The 19780-nt window shown below is 38.4% G+C and overlaps 1 protein-coding gene across 8 annotated transcripts in view; it reads left to right on the forward strand.

Annotated features, from left to right (window-relative positions):
- The window catches only part of AFF2 (AF4/FMR2 family member 2), a 445289-nt gene that overhangs the window by 334927 nt on the left and 90582 nt on the right, over window positions 1–19780 (forward strand). For all 8 annotated transcript variants that reach the window (XM_036227103.1, XM_036227107.1, XM_036227104.1 and 5 more), the window contains one exon: window positions 6744–6840. In XM_036227103.1, coding sequence (XP_036082996.1) covers window positions 6744–6840 — 97 coding nt within the window. The remainder of the gene's footprint in view (window positions 1–6743; window positions 6841–19780) is intronic.

Genomic DNA, 19780 nt, shown 5'->3' on the forward strand with positions numbered 1-19780 from the left:
TCTTCATACCAACCTTCTAAACTAAATACCATTATTAGCTCCATTTTACAGATTAGAATACTGAAGCTATGATAAGTAACTTGCTGGATTCCACATTTAGAAAGTTTTAAAGCTGGGGTTCAAATTCATCACAGCCCAGTCCCAAAACCTGTGCCCTTAAGTGCTGCACTATTGTTTCAAGTATCATCAGCCCAGTAAATGGTGTTGAATGAGTCCCTATTACTCTACTTGGATGTCTTTCTCTATTACCTAGTATGACTCAAAGGAAATTTATTCAAGATGCTTGTATTGTACCACTGAAGTGTGCAATTTCAACTATAAGGCCCATGCTTAAGATATTTTTTTAAGGCAAAACATTCTCTTTTCCTTTTTGGAATTATCCCAACATTTGTTTTCAGGTCTATGTTGGTCTACTGGGTTGTGGTTTTCTTTGGGAAAATCTGCTTTTTGACGTTTTCATACACACACTCCTAAAAAATGGTACAATAGTATTTTGGCATGTGTAACATTCTCGAAAGCCATCTGAATTCTATTAAACAGTTTGTCATTTGCATGATAACTTGACTTCCCACATTGGGAGAAAATTACATAACCCAGAGAAATATACCAAGAAAATGAAAATCAAATTCACAATAATGACTGTGGAGCAGAAAATTGGTATTGTGCTGAATTTATGTGATCAATTCTAATGAAGTCCAACGTAGAAGAGGTGGCAATCTGATACAAGTCAATAGTCATATACATCAAGGCTCACACTATTATCTTTGGCATATGCATGCAGTATAGATATAAATCCATATATACCACATCCACTCTAGATCAAAGATATTTACTCCTTTTTTCCTACTATTGCCTTTTATGTACTCCACACTCTGGCCAAGCAGACTATTTGGCATTTCCTGAATCTCTGACATAAATATTATTTCATTCCTGTTGCACAGAGGAGCGAACTGAGGTTCAGAGAGGTTAAGTAACTTAAATTCAGGTTCCCTACCTAAATCTTATGCAATATCCATAGAGCCACAATTACCTCCAAAAAATAGTGCTCGACTAGATGAGTTGTTTTGACATGACGTTCCTCTAATACCTGGGGCACTTTCCAATCCCTGGTACCCTGGCTGTGACCAAAGCAGTACTGCTTTAATCTCTTTTTAATTTGGGATTCTTTGTAAGATTTCATCTGCCAGGAGGAGGATTCTTGAGTTTAGAAGAATTCAAAACTATTGGCTAAAAGTAGCAGGGGTCAGCAAACTATTTTTATGTAAAGACTCAGAGAGTAAATATTTCAGGCTTTTCGGACCATAGATTCTGTTACAACTACTGAACCTGGCCATTGCAGCACAAAAGCAAAGCCGGTATATAAATGAATGGTGTGGCTCTGTTACAATACAGCTTTCTTTGTGGATAATGAAACTTGAATTCTATTTAATTTTCCTAGGTCATGAACAATTATTCTGTTTTTGATATTTTTTTAGCCATTTAAAAATGTAAAAATCATTTTTAATTCACAGGCAGTACAAGAACAGAGGGAGGGCAGGCTTAGACTGAGGGCTTCAGTTTGCCAACCCCTGGACTAGATAATTCCTAAGGGAACTCCCAAGTCTTGTACTGAGGAACCAGAGTATCCTTATAAGATGCCCATTTTCTGAAACTTCTAGAAAGCCATCGGCTATGGTGGACACTTCTCTGCCTGCATGCCCCTGGGAGGGTATACGATCTAGTTTAGATCCAGGCTGTGGGCCTACTACATGGCACTGAGCTAGGGGGCCCCACCTGATTGATCTTGGAGATTTATCCCTATAGTCTAGATCTTCAAACTGTTTGTTACTGTCACAGCCCTGAAACTGGAATTTTCCAGGATTCCCAGTGGGGTGTTCATGGAATCAGACTTTTAAGTTAAAACCTTGAGAAAATTAAATGCAACTTCTCCCGAGAAAAAAAAAGCCTGAGCACCTTTACCTCAGGGAAACAGAATGAATGCTTTGAAAAATATCACCACCTCTTCCTCATTGCCTGCCATACTACCAACAAATGATTCAATGCTGCGGAGAACACAAAGCACTAGGTAGGAAAATATATAATTCCCTGAGTAATTCTAAACCAGTCATGTTTCATTCCTCCCAGCCTACTATATTAAGAGGAAGTGCCCTTTAAGAAGTCAATAAGGCTGAGTTACTATTCTAGAAGGAGGGCCCTCGGTTAGACACTGCCTGGTGAGAAGGCACAAGTCTTGAGGTATCCCACAGATTCTAAGATGCTCAGCCCATCTCAGCTGTTATTCATTTGGAGCCATAAAAAACTTAATCTGATTGCGATCAGCTCTTATGAAGACAATGGTAATTTAAACTAGTTCTCTGAAGACCCCCAAAGAGCTGAGACAGAAGCTATGGTTCCTAATTTTTGTTTAGTGTCTAAAACCTCAGTGAAACAGCTTCCTCATCCCCTGCATGATAGAGATAGCAGCGCTGACTATCTCTAACACCGTTCCCAGGCCAGTCTCCTAGTGTGGACCGTAGAGAGCAAGGTTCAGGCTATCAGACGGAAACTACAGGAAAGCACAGGACATTCCTAACTGGAAGAACAGTCTAACAATTAAAACTACTGAACAATAGAAAGGTGTTGCCTGCTATGCATTAGATAATGGCTTATGGCCATATGTTGGGATGTTGTCATTATCTCCACTGAGTGACAAGGTGAAATAAGTAAGACTTACAGGCGCTTCCAACTGTTAAGAGCCAGGGTCCATCTGAGTATAAGTCACCCACATCACAGCTATTTTCATAGATACCTAGGAGCTGGAATTCAGCCAGTATCAAGTGGTACATTTGATGAGCTATCTGCTCAGAAGGGCACCGTTTTGTAATTCACAAAAAGGCACTATGTACACTTGCAGCCTACACATTCAGGGTTCTAAAGGTGGCTTCTGAGCAAGAGTTCTGGATCAAAAAACATCCTCCAAAGCCCAGCCTCATATATAGAGATTAGAACCAGGTATATATTGGAAATGCCTCCTAAGAGTGGCTGGCCCAAATATAAGGTACTCAAGGGAAGCACAGCTTCTAACGAGAGCCATCCCTGGCCTATTTCTCTGAATCTACAGGTCACTTCACATTTATAAGGAGCAGGAAATCAGAACACTCTTTTTTTTTAACTTTCACTCGGAACTGTCTGAGTGTTTCATCTTGCAACAGGTTTTCAAATCTCCAGGGTGTCTTAAGTACTCTAAGAGGATCTCAGGAAACTCAAAACAGTTATGATGGGTTTAGACCATTCTAGAAGAGTAAATTCAAGCCCTGAAATTTTCCAGACTCCTTAAGGATCTCTGAATTTCTCCTCATCTGGTCAAAGGCTTCCAGCGAGGCTTGCTAGTTGATACCTCTGCTAGTCTTTGGGTCACCACCAAAGCTTTTTAAAAAAATATTATTCCAACATCTACAGCACCATTTTTCAGGTAATAATAACAACAGCAATAACTGAGTTAAAAACAATAGCTACCTATATTTACTCCGGGACAACTTGTATATACTTTCTTTTTCTAATTCCTCCAAAAATTCTCTGAAGTCGCTATTATTTTTGTCCATTTTAACATGTGAGAAAATTGAGATCTAAAGAGTTTTATTCTCTCGTTCAAGAGACCATAAATGTTAAAAAATCTTGTGTTTGAACTCAGGTCTGTTTGGCTCTCAGGCCTTCACTCTTAAACCTATGTTACCTCAACTAAAGTCTTCCTTTCCATAGACTCTTCCGAATAATATTTCAATCCCTCTAGTTTTTCCTCTTCAAAATCACCTAAGCATTCCTGTATGTAAAGTGGCAAGGTTATGGAGAGTGATTCTATCATTTTGTGGTTATAACTCATATGGGGCCTGTCACAGCATAGTGTCCTAAGATGTCCCAGTGCAAAGAGCCCTCTGAGGCCATGAGGTTCAGCTTGAGGTCCAGAGATTTAGAAATAGACAAGATGTGGGCACAACCGCCCCCTCCTTCTCCAAAACCTGCACAGTCTTCTTTTTTTTCATTCTATCTCATCTGCCCCACTTTTGTTATTTGAGCTTTTACAGGATCATCATTTCAGGCTAAGAATTTGATTTTGTCAACACAGTTTTCTGGATTATTTTATTTTTTATACTATAGAAATTATGAGTTATAGTAAAAATAAAAACAATTTTCATGTAAGGACAGATGTTGTGAACTATTAGATACATAACAAATGTCTGAAGTCGCTCAGGATATCTACTTTGTTCAGTTTTCCCCCAATAGAAAAGTGGAAGAACAATTGTTGTTTTTAAAGATTACACACACAGGCATACATTAATATGAGCATGATTTTTTTTCACATTTTGGGATATCCAGTGTGTAATGAATTTGTCTACAGAATAATAACCTCATGAAAATAGACTACCATTTTTCTGCTGAGACTACTTTACCTGCAATGGTTGTGAATGGTGCTGCTATAATAATTAAATCAAAAATCTTTCATAATCTCATGGTTTCCCTGGTGTAATGGTCAGCATTAGCAATGGATGGGAATGCAAACAAGTACATTTATATTCAATAATAAAGCTTAATAGGTCAGGGAAAGAGTGGAATGAAATGAATGCTTAACACCTCTAAAGATAACTAATAGTAGTTTGCCTTCCTAGTTACTTCCTTGTATTGTATTTACTGGGACTTGAATACATGAATCAAATTGTCCTTTATTAACAACCAAATCCATACCAAGCTTGTTGTACTGGGAGTGTTTAATGTCATTCACTATGTAGACTGGCTGCCTGTTTCCAGAACTGAACAGTGGAGGGCCTTTGATTTCCATCTTAAAATTACATAGAGGTGATTGGAGAGTGAAATAACTGCTGAATTCGGGTCTTCACCCTTTGGCTTTGGATGTGCTTGTTCTACCTGAAGGAATGTAGCCTGAAGACCATGAGCCCATTTCTGGATCCAGCTTGAGACTCAATGAGACATTTCCTGAATCATTATGACTTACCTACAGTTTGTTCAGCAAATTAAAATTAGAAGAACAAAGTCTAACAAAGACTTTGCGTGTCATTAATTGTTAATATTATTAATGGTGTACATTATTTCTAACTATGAAGATATATGTCCAAACAAACAATGATACCCTGCATTAATTTTGTGTTTTCATAAAGTATTTCACATGCTAGAGTGTAAATTAATCATTATCTCATTTAACAGATGAGAGACACAGATGAGGCTCAGAGACAGTAATTGTCTTACCCAAGTTATGAGAGTTTATGATAAACCAACAATTGAATCCAACTAGATTCCATGTCAATATGTTCTCTCTTGTCTTATGTTTTTTGGTTGTTTTTTTTTTAAAAATTTATTTAATACACCTCTAGGAAAATATTATACTCTCAAGTTCTGGCTAGAGATGATATAGGTTCCATGTTTACCTCCAAGATTTCCTAGCTGCATGATCATGAAGAAGTTCCTTAACCTTTGTAAGCCATGGCATTTCCATCTAGAAAATGGAGCTAATAATAGCACCTCCTTCATAGGGTCCAAATTGCATGCTACTGGTCAAATACTTAACACCTTTTCTGATATAGAAATACATACTATAAATGATAGGGATCATTTATCATCTATCTTGTTAAACACTGAGATGCAAATTAACACATAGGTATTGCCTATCTGTACACACACACACACACAGAGAAAGAGAGAGAAAGAGACAGAGAGAGAGAGAGAGAGAGAGAGAGAGAGAGAGAGAGAGAGAGAGAGAGAGAGAGAGAATAAAGCCCTTTATTACCAGCAAGAAAGAGCAAAGCATGCTTGGAAAATGGTAATCATTCTAGAGAAGCTGGGACTGCCCCCACTTGAAGTCTAGGGACAAGGTCTATAGGTATATTTACTAAATAAAAATATTATCACCAATTGCTCTTTGAATGTTCTATAACTGGAAGTTTAAGATGATAAGCAGTCTTTCTTCTGTAGCTCAAATTGGTAGCTAGAGCGGTAGCACTGGAATTAATATCTCTGCAGAAACAAAAGGCTCTGTGTACTCAATAAACAATTTTGAAGGTGCTAATTCATCACCAAAATTCAGACCACTCATATATTTCAGGTTCCTTGCCTTAGGAGAGAAAGATTTCTTATCCACATCATAGGTTTACATCTCTTGGATCAAATTTTACAGGGAGAGATCAGTCATATATCAAAAGGTTAATGACTAGCCATCTCTCGCCTAGCTATTTTGTGGTCACCGAGCTGCCACAGTGCAAAGGGCACTGAAAGGTAGTGGAAGTTCACTGGGCCTTTTACCTCTGTCCTCCAGAGAGCTCCAGCAGGCTTTGACAATAGCCTCTGGAGCTAGGGGCTGTTATCATACCCCTATTGTTTCACTGGAGACTTGAAACATCCTTTTCCTGTGGAGATCCAATGCCACATCCCACCTCTGCAGTGATTGATCAGTACATTTATTATGCCTTCAGTAGTAAAAATATATAGACTCCAGTCATCTCTGGAGATGCTGAAATAGTCTTTTTTTCCCCTCTTGATTTAGGGAAAGGTAGAGAGGGAAGACATGTACAGAGTATGACATAAATATAAGAGCTCAAATATCTAATTAGCTGAAAGAATTTCAGTTCCCTCTGCACCTTTGACAGGATTGCAGCTGTCAAATTGTAGCTCCAATATTTTATCCTCATTGCAAGATCTATCTGAACATGGTTTAGAAAAGACATTTTCTAATATGAACACCACTCTTTTTTTTGTAGGATGCTTGAGGATGACCTGAAGTTGAGTAGTGATGAAGATGACCTTGAACCTGTGAAGACCTTGACCACTCAGTGCACTGCCACTGAGCTCTACCAGGTAGGAACAGCTCAGGGCTGGGCTTGGGACCTCAGGGTGGGGAGTAAGAGGAACTGGAGTGGTTCTGTCATACACAAGCCAATCTCTGCTTCATTTCTGGGCTTCAGCAAGAAGAAGCGAAAATAGGCATAGCGTTCTGGAACAGATTGAATCAGCTCACACTTTCACTAAAACTATAGTGAGGAGATGCTGAGATTTTGAAAACTGCTTTCACCTTCTTCCTCTATTTCTTCCTTGACATACACAGTACTGGTCATCAGAAGCAACTGAGATTTTTTTCCCTCTCTTGGACTTACTATGTCTTGAGTGAGGTGTAACTTTCCCTTAGTGAGGCTTAGAGCCCATACTTATTAATTAATTAAAATATAAATGTGACTGGTCCATTCACTTATCCCAGGTGCACCACTTCAGAACACAGCTGAAAATCAGTACCCAGCATCTTGCAGCTTACATGAACCTTCAGGCAAAAAGCATTTGGCAAAAGCTTGCTGCTGCCCCATCTTCTAACATTCTGCATTATGAGCATTTGCAGTGTTTACAACTAAGTTAAATGGCAGGCATGTGTGTTTTCAGCATTTCCAATGAGACTGGATTCTTGATTTGCAAAGGCCAAGTATCGTTGATAAATCATGAGAATGGCAATGCAGTGTGCAACGTCAATGATGCTTGTGTATTTTCTCTTATCACATCAACTAAGGAACTCTCACTGAATAATTATCTTTTTTTAAAAAGCCAATGTCTGACCAAGTTCTTTCTACAGTGAAGTCTGCTAAGTTCTAAAACTGAAACCAGACTGTTTCAGTTTTATAATTCCTTGATCAGTACATTTAGGAATGCTTGCACACTGATATTTCAAGATAGTTAACAATATGGAACTTCATACCACTAAATATTTTGTGAGGAGCCTGCAAAGAAAAGCATAGAAAAAATTCTCAAGGCTCACCTACTCCATTCTCCTCTATAATTATTTATCACATGAGAACTCCTACCATCCGTTATAATTTTTAAATTGAACACATCATTAATATTCTGTCGCCAACACTTTCTTCTCCTTTATTTTCTCCACTTTATTCTCCTTACATTTTTGATAGTATGTAAATATTGAATCTCTGTAACTTTGGTGTTTTATCAAGAACAAACACAATTGTCTCCCAGGGGCTTGTTGTGCATTTAATATACAGAATCAAAGGAGTCCCTGGCTCCTACTTGAGTCACGGGCTCAGAGCAAATGTGAAGTGTACACTTAAATTCCACTGTCTGCCATTCCTGTTTTCTTCATTTAATACACTAATGACAAGAACATTGTATTGGTAAATAAAACAAAATAATTCTAGATCATCAATTCTGACTGATGCAACATTCCTTTTTAATAGAAGTATTTAAAGCAGAAATCAACAATGTAAGAATAGATTTTGCATATGGACTTCCTCTCTATGTGATCACATAAATACAATCTGCTTTTTAGCTTCTCAAGTCATTTTCTGTATTAACCTAAAGAAGTAGCATCACATTTGTTGGTCCAAATCATCTGGGGTTTTAGGATGTTTGTGGTGACTTTGTTTAAGTGTCAAGACTCTTGGAAAATCCCAATTTTTGAGTTGGAAGCTTTTTGTGGCATGCTGTCCTTAGACCAGTCATGCCTTCCTCAAAAAAGCTTATCATTTGAAAGAGAGGTCGAACAGGAAAATCTGAAGTATGGCAAAAAGACAACTTATTTCCTTAGCTGGGCCCAAGATGCAAGAAGCGAGCACAAGGTTATAAACACTTGCTAATGACCCCTCCTTATAGAGTTTGAGGACTGGTTAAAAGGCAGGAAGTCTAAAAACGAAGAGAGAATGCATGTGTAGCAGCAGAAGTACCAGTGACAGCCATGTTTGGTGAGCTCTGACTTTATGAAGCTTAACATTCTTTTTCAAAGATGTGTGGATTGAAATCATTTTTCTATTTTTATTGCGATAAAATTTACATAACAAAATTCATCATTTTAAAGTGTACAATTTGGTGGCATTTAGTATTTTCACTAAGTTGTGCATCTATCACGAGTTCCAGAATATTTTCCTTACCCCAAAAAGAAATCTCACATACATTAAATAGTTACTCCCAATTTCCCTAATCCCTTAGCCTCTGACAACCACAAATCTACTTTCTGTCTCTATGAATCTGCCTATTTCATATAAATGAAATCATATAATATGTGACCTTTTATAACTGCCTTCTTTAACTTACCATAGTGTTTTCTAGGGTTGTCCATGTTGTAGCATGTATCAATACTGCATTCCTTTTTATGGCTAAATAGTATTCCAGTGTATGGATATACTACCTTTTGTTTATCCATTCATCACTTGAACATTTTGATTGTTTCCACCTTTTGGCTATTGCAGTAAATAGTGCTATTAGAGCATTTATGTCTTGGTTTTTGTTGGAACACATTTTCAGTTCTTTTGAATTGAATATTTCTCTCAATTCTTCCACCTAAAATAAAATTGTTGAATCATATAGTAATTCTATGTTTAACTCATTGAAGAACTGCCAAAATCATTTTTCTTCTCAAGTGAGATAACAGTGCCATGTAGATAATATAGTTATAGTCTGTCATCATTTAATTAGGACTGTTATGCCTCTGGCAACATCAGGAGGAGAGCTGAGTGCTCCCATTTATGGAGCTAACTTGCTCTGTGCCAGGCATTAAGTTAAGGTGCTCTGTCTCATATGAGCCTTTCAGCAAACCTTAGAGATAAGTTTGGGGCTCTTGTCTGAGCTACAGAATTACAGAATCATTCTATTTGTGGCAAGATGATTGTGAGAAAAGCATACAAACAAATGCATTGGTGCATTAAATTATCTGTCTAAGGGACCAGACCACACCATTGGTTTGAGCTGATATTATACTTAGAAACTTTCTCAGAATCCAGTGGCTACGTTCATACAGACATACTCCAATAAAAAAAGCTATTAACTTTCTGGAGACATCCTCAAATTACCTCATCCATAATCATTGCACCTGGACTCACCTAAGGAGACCCAAATTGTCCAGGTTTAGTGAGTACACACCAATCTTTTTCAAAAAGCTTCTAAGACATTATGCTATGATTTACAACATAACGAATCCCAGGAGAATGCATTTCAAATGCATGCATGAAAATGAAACACAGGATCAAGACGTGTCTGTTTCTGATTTGACATTTTAGTCCCAAGTGTCTCATAATCAGAACCACTTCCTCTGTCCCAGCCCCCAACACTGGCACCATCCACAGCAGTACTAGCCATGCTGAGCAGGTGTTGTGCACAAGCAGACACCAATAGAACAATGAGAATATTTTTAAATGCTAAGTATTTTTCCTGCAAATGGAAAAGTGGAGCATGAGGCCAGAATGGAAGAATTATAATATACAAATTAAAGGTACCAAATGGTCAGTCATGGAGACTCGTGGTTATAAGAAACATTTTTAATAAAAAATTTTACCTTCTAGTGACTCTTAAAATCGGAGATACACAATCATGCATGCTCATGGTTTCAGTGAAAAAACAATAGTGATGTACCCTGAAAATGTTTGTCAGTAGTTTGTGTGGTCTCTCCACACTCCCCATTACATTTTGCTTTCTCAGTTGAGATTATTTTGGAAGTAGATATGTCCATGCTGTCTTCCAAGGTGGTGTGGTGGTGCTGGAACAGTGGAGGGGAGCGAACAAAAGCATAGATGTATAATCGAACAGATTTGAATTCTGGCTCTGCCACTTGCTGAGTGACTTCAGACTAAAGGCCTAAGTGTCTATACAATGGAAATAACAATAGCAGCTACTTTATTAGGTCATAGTGAGGATTTAATGATTAAGTGGAAATATGTGGCAAACTTGAATAAAAGCTTCCGTCTTGTCCTAATGTGTAATATCTGCATGAGCCCGACCATGGGAAATTGTACATGTAGTCGTTAACAGCATGGCTGTTGGAATAGAAAAGCCTGGGTTTCAATCCCAGCTCTAACAGACTAGCTGCACAACATTAGGCAAATCACCTAATATCTCTGAATCTCAGATCTCCCACTAATAAACTAAGATAAACCAGTCTTGTCCAACTCATAGGAGTATTTGTGAAGATTGAGTGTAAGATAATAGCTTGAAAGTTTCAAGCTGTACATAAATAGGTGAGTATTCTTCCTTATTGCCCTTTAAAACATTCACTAGAACCCCCCTCTTTTGGATCCATTGGTAAATAGATACTGCCCTTTCATTTGGGCCTTGGTGTCCATAGGGGTCTGCTAGGGACTGGATTTAGTGTCTTAACTGCCCCTCAAAGGCACCCATTGGATGTGAATAACCTTTCCTCCCCCTGAGTCCTGACAAGCTTTAAACCAGACATCATAGGAAGGAAGGCCAATGATGCTGCACCAAATCCTCCAGAAAATTACATGTCTCTAAAAAAGAGATTTTCTTCAAAGGACTGGAATGGGTGGAGAGTCGGGTCATGCATTTTTCTTGCAGTTCTTACTTTATTTTTCTGAGCTCTCTCTCCACCCTGGAGGAAGGCTGTACTTTGGTTTTCTCTCAGAAAATGACCCTGGATGGAAAATAATCATTTGAAGTTGATGTTGGACATTGGAATGTTCCAGAAAAGTGTTCGAATTAGATGAAATGTTTCATACTTAGTGTCTGCACAAACATACGTATTGCAGTACATTCTTTTTTAAGTTGGAGATCAATAATATGTTTGGGATGTGGGTCTATATGATGTCCATGACCCAGCTGACCAAATTTTTACTTCTCAGCTGGTGCTGTTGGCATCATAGATATAAAATCCAACCCTGGCCTTCCCCATGCAACACTTATTGAACTGCCATTTTCAAGCCAGTCATCAGGGCTGGCGGTGATGCTGTGATGAGCTTATTGGGATTTGGTGAGAGAGTGATATGATCAAGTAGGACAGACTTCATGGGAGTTCATAGGACTAGGTTTCTCTGAACACCCTAACCTCATAGCAGTGCACCTTCAGTTTTCCTTTTCAAAAAAAAATTTCTTATGTTTCTCAGGATTAAAAGAACCCATGAAAATGAGGGGTTAATCCTGGAATCAATTTTCATCTACAGCTGAGAACCAGCTATTGATGCTGTGCTTGCAGGTCAATAAAAGATCTAAAGATATAGACCTAGTGCTTCTCTTTCAATATAAGCAGCATAATCAGTCTCAAATGTTTTTTAACAAAGAAATTGTATTGACAGGTTTATTAAAATTGCTGTCTTTAAAGTTTTAAGTTATCTACAATTTGACCTATTCCAAAGGCTTCTAGAATGTGTGGTGACCAAACTCCAGAGCTCCCTCCAGCACATATTCATAGAACCATGAAAATATCTGCTTAATATTTGATCGAATGATAGCATGATGTTTGATTTTCACAGCTCTGAAAATGTAGTCTGTTATTATAAACATTCTGGTGGCAGGATGGTCTGTGATACCTAGGTTCTGAAGTCAGATTAGATCTGGTTGTAGCTCTCCCTGGGCCATGAACCGGTACTGGTCTGCGGCCTGTTAGGAACCTGACTGCACAGCAGGAGGTAAGTGGCGGGGAGAGTGAGAAAAGCTTTTTATTTGAAGCTGCTCCCCAGCGCTAGCATCACTGCCTCAGCTCCACCTCAGATCCTCAGGCATTAGAGTCTCATAGGAGCACCCATCGCTGGTGCCAAAAAGGTTGGGGACTGCTGCCCTAATCATCTCAGATTGGCATTAGAAGCAACAGACTTTAGAAATATAAAGGCCATAAAAAAATAAGTATTGTTAGAAGCCCCCTTCAGGGAATTTTAATGTTAATAACATCTTGTTATTAGTGTGAATTAGACTGACAGCTTAGATGACTTCATTTAGCCAAGTTAGAAGTTCAGAAAATGGATAATGTGGCTGGAAATGTTCAATTAGTAACCAAGCTCAGCTAAAGGACTCTAGATAAAGCTTGGAGTGATATGTTAGTGCTTTCAATACAGCCGAACAATTCAAATTTGCTTTGAGCACAAAGGCATTCTAAGGAGTTGTGTCTGGATACATTATTGTAAGTAACCCCAATGTATGCAATTTTATTTAATCCAGTCTTCTTTCTTTTTCTGTGTAAGGTTTGCCCTTGTACCCTTAGGAATATGCACTTAATTCCTGGGAATGTGTGTAGTTTTAGACTAGCTGCTAGTAGCTGAGCTGCACCTCAAGCATGTTAACATTTACAGAGAAATAATATCTTTTTAGCCCTTGCCCTCCACTTCATAATTATACTTGTCTGAAGATCATTAATTACCTCAAACACAAAACAGCTTGCTTTTAGTCCAGGTTTTTGATTTTGGTTTTATGTTTCATTTGATTTTGTTTATTTGTTTGTTCGTTTTGTTATTGTTGGGCCAGCTCATGGGCTAGGTCATTATTTGATAATTTCAAATGAAATAAATTCCACAGTAGCAGAAAATGTGAACATCCTGGAAGCTTTCAGATGTGTTCCTTATACCTGTGATGCATATCGAACTTTCAAAACATACTAGACAAGTTAAATTCAAGCCCACTTTTATGTTTAAAGTTTGCTAATGAAAAAACTGCAATAAATGTTATTCTCGCTCTCAGCTGGCTCTTTTGAAGCTGACGTGCTGTAGTGAGTGCATTAGTTGTGAGAACAAACACTCTTCCCTGCTGTAAGCGTTCCTATTTTTTAGCCACAGTTCTCCCTCATCGTGCTGAACAAGTTGTTACCTCCCCAAGGTTTCTCTGCATTTCCATTCACTTTGTTATCAGCAGAAAGGCTGGGGAAGGTCTCTTTAGTGATGACATCGATATGGCACGCACAGCAAGAGAGGTCAGCCTGTCAGAGCTATAGAAACAGCAGATGGATTAGGATGAAACCAGGTGCAAAATAGCTTTGATAGAGTCTTTTAATGTAAACAGTTTATCTGTCATTGCCTTTCATTGAAATCCCTCTCAAAATGATCGAGTTCAGGCTGTTAAGGCTATAAAATATACCTGAATAAAACCTGTACATTGTCATCCTCTAACTATCCAGCAATTAGAGAATGAGAGGACATTTTAATTTATTCATTAAAGACAGGAAAGTAAATAGAATAACATATAAGGTTAATAGAATAACATTGGCTTTTATATTCCCAAGATTGTGTTCCCCATTTGGCTGTATTAGTGTAGACACTAGATTAATAAGAAACTGCTTAGAGTTTGTATGATGTGATTTTTAAAGTGCTTCAGGCAATTCTGTGACTGTTTAGAAACCTATATACTGATTTTTTTCATTGTAATTATGTATTCTACTTTTAGTACCAAATATTTTGACTTGTAACCTCCGTAGATCGCCTTTTTATAGTAATCTCGATAAAATACTTTGAGCACAGAGATGCAGAGAAACACAAAGTTTGTACATGCTGTGCTTGTCACTGCTGATGACCAGATACAAGTTAATGTCCACTACAATTTGTGAATTATTCATCTATGAGAATTTCAGTTGCAAAGCCAATGGCTGTTTTGTCTTGCTTAAAACTTTTCTCACAATGACTTTAAATCAGATATTGGTGACGGTGTTCTGCCTGTGCCAACAACAAACAGGAACAAAGTTGGCTACAATCTGCTATTTCAGAATGGATCACTCTCATGCAGGACATGAATAGTCACATTTTTTTTTCCCACAAAGAGCCACGTGGCACATATCTGGCTCAGTACAGAGGGTGGCAGGGAGTATAGCAGCCACCTCTGGGAAGCTGGGGATCACCAAGTTGATTTGAATTAGAAGGGAAAGGCATCACCATGTTTCTCTTGTCACTGTCCCTGGGCTCAAGAAAGTGGCTAGACAACATTGGTCTTCCCTCTACTCTCACCACACTCCTTGTTTAATTGAAACATGTTCTTTCTCTTAGACTCCTTCATTACCCAAATTTGGATTCCAAATTCATGGTTGGAGCCTGGAGGTTCTGTCTCGGAGTCATTAGCTAACAAACCCCGGGCAATGTACCATGTGTACCTATGTTTATTGGAATTTTCCAAGTCTTGAGTTGATTCAGGGTTTTAGTATATATTACAGCAATATGCACATCTCCAGTAAAAGCTGTATAATAAAGCACTTTGCCAAACTGAAAATGTAAGATTTTTAAATTTATATGCTGGCTTTGAAAATTTCACTGGGGCTTTGGTATAGTGCCCCAAAAATGCTTTACTCTGTCTCCCAGGTATCTGCTATCTGCTAGAAAAGCTACCAGGTGGGCTGCAAACACCCAGGACTTTATCCTGAGGGGAAAACAGAATCTTATTCTTTACAGCTGTATTAAGTTTTTTCTATTTGTTTAGCAAAATCAAAGAACATTAACATTGTAAGTGCACAGAAGAGGTGTTCAAATTTGAGATTAGCTACCAGTCCAAAATCAACCATTCAAAATTCAAGTGGATAGGCAGATAAAAGCAGCGGACCCTTCCAAATGTATGTGATGGCATGACTTATATTCCTGAGTTATGTTATAGGAGTCTTTGGGACATAAGCTAAAATATTTATAAATTTCTAATAAATCTTGTTTCTTGCTAATGGAGGTAGACTCAGATCCCATATTTGGTCCTGAATCATATATGTATATATACAGTCATGTGTCACTTAATGACATGGATATGTTCTGAGAAATACATTGTTAGGCAATTTCCTCAATGCGTGAATGCTTAGGGGCCATGATGAACAAAATAACACAAGATGAAATCAAGCACAAGAGAGAATGATGCAATCAAGAGATGCCGTATGTATGAGGCTGCTGCCGGCAGAACACAGCATACAGTTTTACAGCAAGCACTTTTTAATAAGTGTACTCTTTCCAAAGTACAATCTAAAATAATTATAAAAAGTATAATATAGTAACTACATGAGCCAGTAACATAATTGTTTAGTATCATTATCAAGTACTATGTATTGTGTGTAATCATATGTGCTATACTCTTCATACAACTGGCACGGGCTTGTTTACACCAGCTTCACCACAAACATGTGAGTGATGCATTGTGCTATGATGTCACAATGGCTACGACATCACTAGGCGATAGAAATTTTGTAATCTTATGGGACCACTGCCGTATATGCAGTCTGTCATTGACAAAACTGTTTTTAAGTGCCGCAAGCATGATCATGTACTGAAATACTTGTGTGTGTATTAAAATATAGAGTACCAGACCTTAAAACGACCATGGAGAGTCTTTACTCCAGCTGCCTAATTTCGTCAATAAGTACACCGAGGCTTGGAGAAGTCAGTTGGTATTCGATATTGTAAGATAATAGCAATACACATCCACACACATATACATATATATATGTCTATATGTATACACACACACATATATCTGCCCCAATTTCTGGCATAGAACTCCTAAAAACCTTATAATTTCCTAGGTGATAAGAACACGAGGAGCATCTTTTGTTCTAATACTATTCTAATATTTGATTTTTGATCCCAGTTGCTGATACAGGGTGCTACATCCCTTGGTACTTCCTGGTGATAAAAGGCCAACTCTGGGTGGGCTTCTGGATGGGAGCTGGTCACCAGATAGTCAGTCCTAACTATGATTAAAGCTTGAAACTTTCAGCCCTATTTCTTACCTCCCAACTTTTCTAAAGAGGGGGAAGAGGCTATAAATAGAATTAATAGTTGATCGTGCCTACATGAGGGAGCCTCCATAAAAATCCCAATAGTATGGGGGTTGGAGAGCTTTCAGGTTCAGCAGTCACATCCACATCCTGTGAGGGCAACAAACCCCAACTCTACAGGGACAGAAGCTCTTATGCTTGGGATCCTCCCAGGCCTCACCCTATGTATCTCTTCATCATTATCCTTTACCATATCCTTTAGTAAACTGGTAAACATAAGTAATTGTTTTCCTGAGTTTTGTGAGCCACTCTAGCAAATCATTCCAACCCGAGGAAGGGGCTATGGGAACCTCTGATTTGTAACCCATAGATCCAAAGCATAAGTGATAACCTGGACTACAATTGGCATCTGAAATAGAGGGAGGCAGTCTTGTGGGACTGAGCCCTTAACCTGTGGGATCTGATGCTATCTCCATGTAGATAGTGTCACAACTGAGTTAAATTTTAAGATGCCCAGCTAGTGTTGTAGTAAATTGCTTGGTAGGGAAAAAATACCATACCTGGTATCAGAAGTGTTGTGAATGTGGTAGCAATGTGAGAGTAAATGAGAAACACAGAAGGAAGACTATTGGGTTTTCTAATACACGTATATGGATAAAGATAGATGTACAGCGGTTCCCCTTATCCTAGTGGATGCATTCCAAAACCCCCAGTGGATGCCTGAAACCACAGATAGTACTGAACACTATATATGTTATGTTTTGTTCCTATACATACATACATACATACCCAGACAAAGTTTAATTTATGAATTAGGCAGTAAGATATTAACAATAACTAATACAAAAATAGAACAATGATAACAATATACTGGATTTAAACTTATGCGAATGGCTTTGGGACCATTATGAAGTAAAATAAAGGTTACCTGAATACAGGCACTGTGATACTGCAGCAGTCAATCTGATAACCAAGCCAGCTACTAAGTGACTAATGGTAGGGAAGTATAGACAGAGTGGATACGCTAGACAAAGGAATGATTCACAGCCCAGGTGGGACGCAGTGGGATGGTGCAAGATTTTATCGCACTACTCAGAATGGCACACAATTTAAAACTTATGAATTGTTTACCTCTGGAATTTTCAATTTAGTTTTTTTCAGACTGCAATTGACCATGGGTAACTGAAACTGCAGAAAGTCAAACCACAGAGAAGGGGAGACTACTGTAGTGTCCTTACCATGAATAGAATGTGCTCTAAAGGAACAGAAAACCTGAACATATCAGTATGCTAACGCTAAAGATGCATTACCAGTATTCCCTCCCATATAGGTTTTGGAATACTTATGGCATTGAGTACCTACTGTTCACCAAGAATACCCTTCTCATTTTCCTGGTTACACATGGTAGGGAGAGAGCCTCTATTAGGTATTGATTGTCTCACACCAAAGGACACATGTCATTTTGTGAGGAGTGTCCCCACCCAGCATCAGGGACAAGATGGCTCAGAATGGCTGGCAGAAAGACAATTGAATTTTCAAATCCACAAACCTCAGGGGAACAGAGTAACTGAGTGCCACTTACACTGGCCCTTCTAATGGGGAAAATAAATAACTCAAGCCAATACTGAGATGCTCTGCCTGGTGTCCCCATATTTACTCCGCTCAGAGAATTACTGTTGACAGATGACTCTTATAAGCGAAACGTGCTTCTTCCCCAAAGACAGTGCATTTTTTTTATTAAGTTACAACATACCAAAACTTTAGTTATAAACAAAATTGCCAGTTGACAAATGAATTTTGCTAAAGGGTTTTCTATCCAGCAAAATAGCCAGCCTGAAGGGAGCAAGCCTTAATGGAATGAAAGCACTTTTGAATCCTGTTATCACATCATCTTTGGGCTAGACAGTGTAAAACTCTGGTTGCCATATTAGCAAAATACACATGCAGGAACAAGTAGAATCTGCTATAAGGCTGCCATTCAACTGTCATTGACAGGACATTGAATTGCAGAGTGGGTAAAGTTGATAAGTAATTTAATGAGCAATGGAAAGTCACGTAAGAGTCTGAGAAAGATGGTGATATGATCGAAGTGGAGCATAAAATGGGGTAAAAATAGTGAGACCATTGAACCAGTGAAGTGACAGTGGTCATGGTCTGGGTGAGTGATAATAAAGATCAAGCTAGGCCATAGCTATAGGAAGAGTGAGGAAGGCATAGCCTTCTTCCAGAAAGCAGGATAGAAAGTTCACCTTGTCATTGTCCTCCCACCCCCGGATGCCCTTATCTTAGGGGTATGAATGAGAGCTTCATGTGCAGTTGCATGATAGATCCAGATGCCTATGATTCCAGAGCTCGGCTTTTCCTCCAGTGGCCTCTTTTTCCCTCTGCACAGAATTTAGGACCCTCTGGTACTCTTTCATACCCAGACCAATGTTCAGGCCTCAGACTCCACAATCATCCCCAATTCCTTTATCCAGTCAATGTTTATTAAATGACTCTTAGGTGCATAGCACAGTTCCCTCCACCTGGAACAGATTTCCTCCAATGTCTGCCTGTCAAAATTCTATTCCTTCCCCCATTGTGTCTGGCACAGACCTACATAATACAGGAAACGATGAATTAGATTAAAGTGGGACAAGCCCAATATAGAGAGCATGTTTTTGCTTCCTATAAGTTCAAGGTTCAAGTACAGAATGTTTTCATATTTCCTTTCAGTCACCTATCCAGAGGGTTAAATATAGGTGTTTTCCTAAAGATGACAGTCCCTGAGTGCAAAGTCAGAAATTCAGGCAGGTATCCAGGTGTTGCAAAATGCTAAGTGACATTTTCTCCTCTTAATCTACAATCCTGGCTGTGCGTGCATGCTGCCAGCTGAAACCCCAGCCTATAGGATATAATGCAAGCCTCTTGCTGTTTCACTCATTCTAGGGAAACCCATTTAAATGCTGTAATTAAGCAATTCATTTTTTTATTTGGGCAAGTGCTCTCAGTATATGTCTCTTTAATTGATTTAACCAATTCTGTAGGTATTGATTTCAGCCCATCTGAATACCCTAATGATGAGTTCATTTGTTAATAGAGGAGTTTATCTTCTGAACTTAGACAATCGATACAATTTACCGATACATGCCACTAGGTTAAGCTATAGCTATGTCTCACAGAACAGCCCCATGAAAAGTAAAAATAAGGTAAAACATACAAATACAAAACCAATGCAATCGATCGTTCTTCCATCTTGTTTCTGTAATGTCTAATATTCAGTTATTTGAAATTATCTGAATGATTGACTTTTCACTTTTTATAAAGAAATATATCGTATAGACCCAGCTTGGCTGTATCAGCTAGTAGAATTCTTGCAGG

Source organism: Rousettus aegyptiacus, unplaced genomic scaffold (genome assembly GCF_014176215.1).
Source record: "Rousettus aegyptiacus isolate mRouAeg1 unplaced genomic scaffold, mRouAeg1.p scaffold_m13_p_9, whole genome shotgun sequence".
NCBI classification, from domain to species: Eukaryota; Metazoa; Chordata; class Mammalia; order Chiroptera; family Pteropodidae; genus Rousettus; species Rousettus aegyptiacus.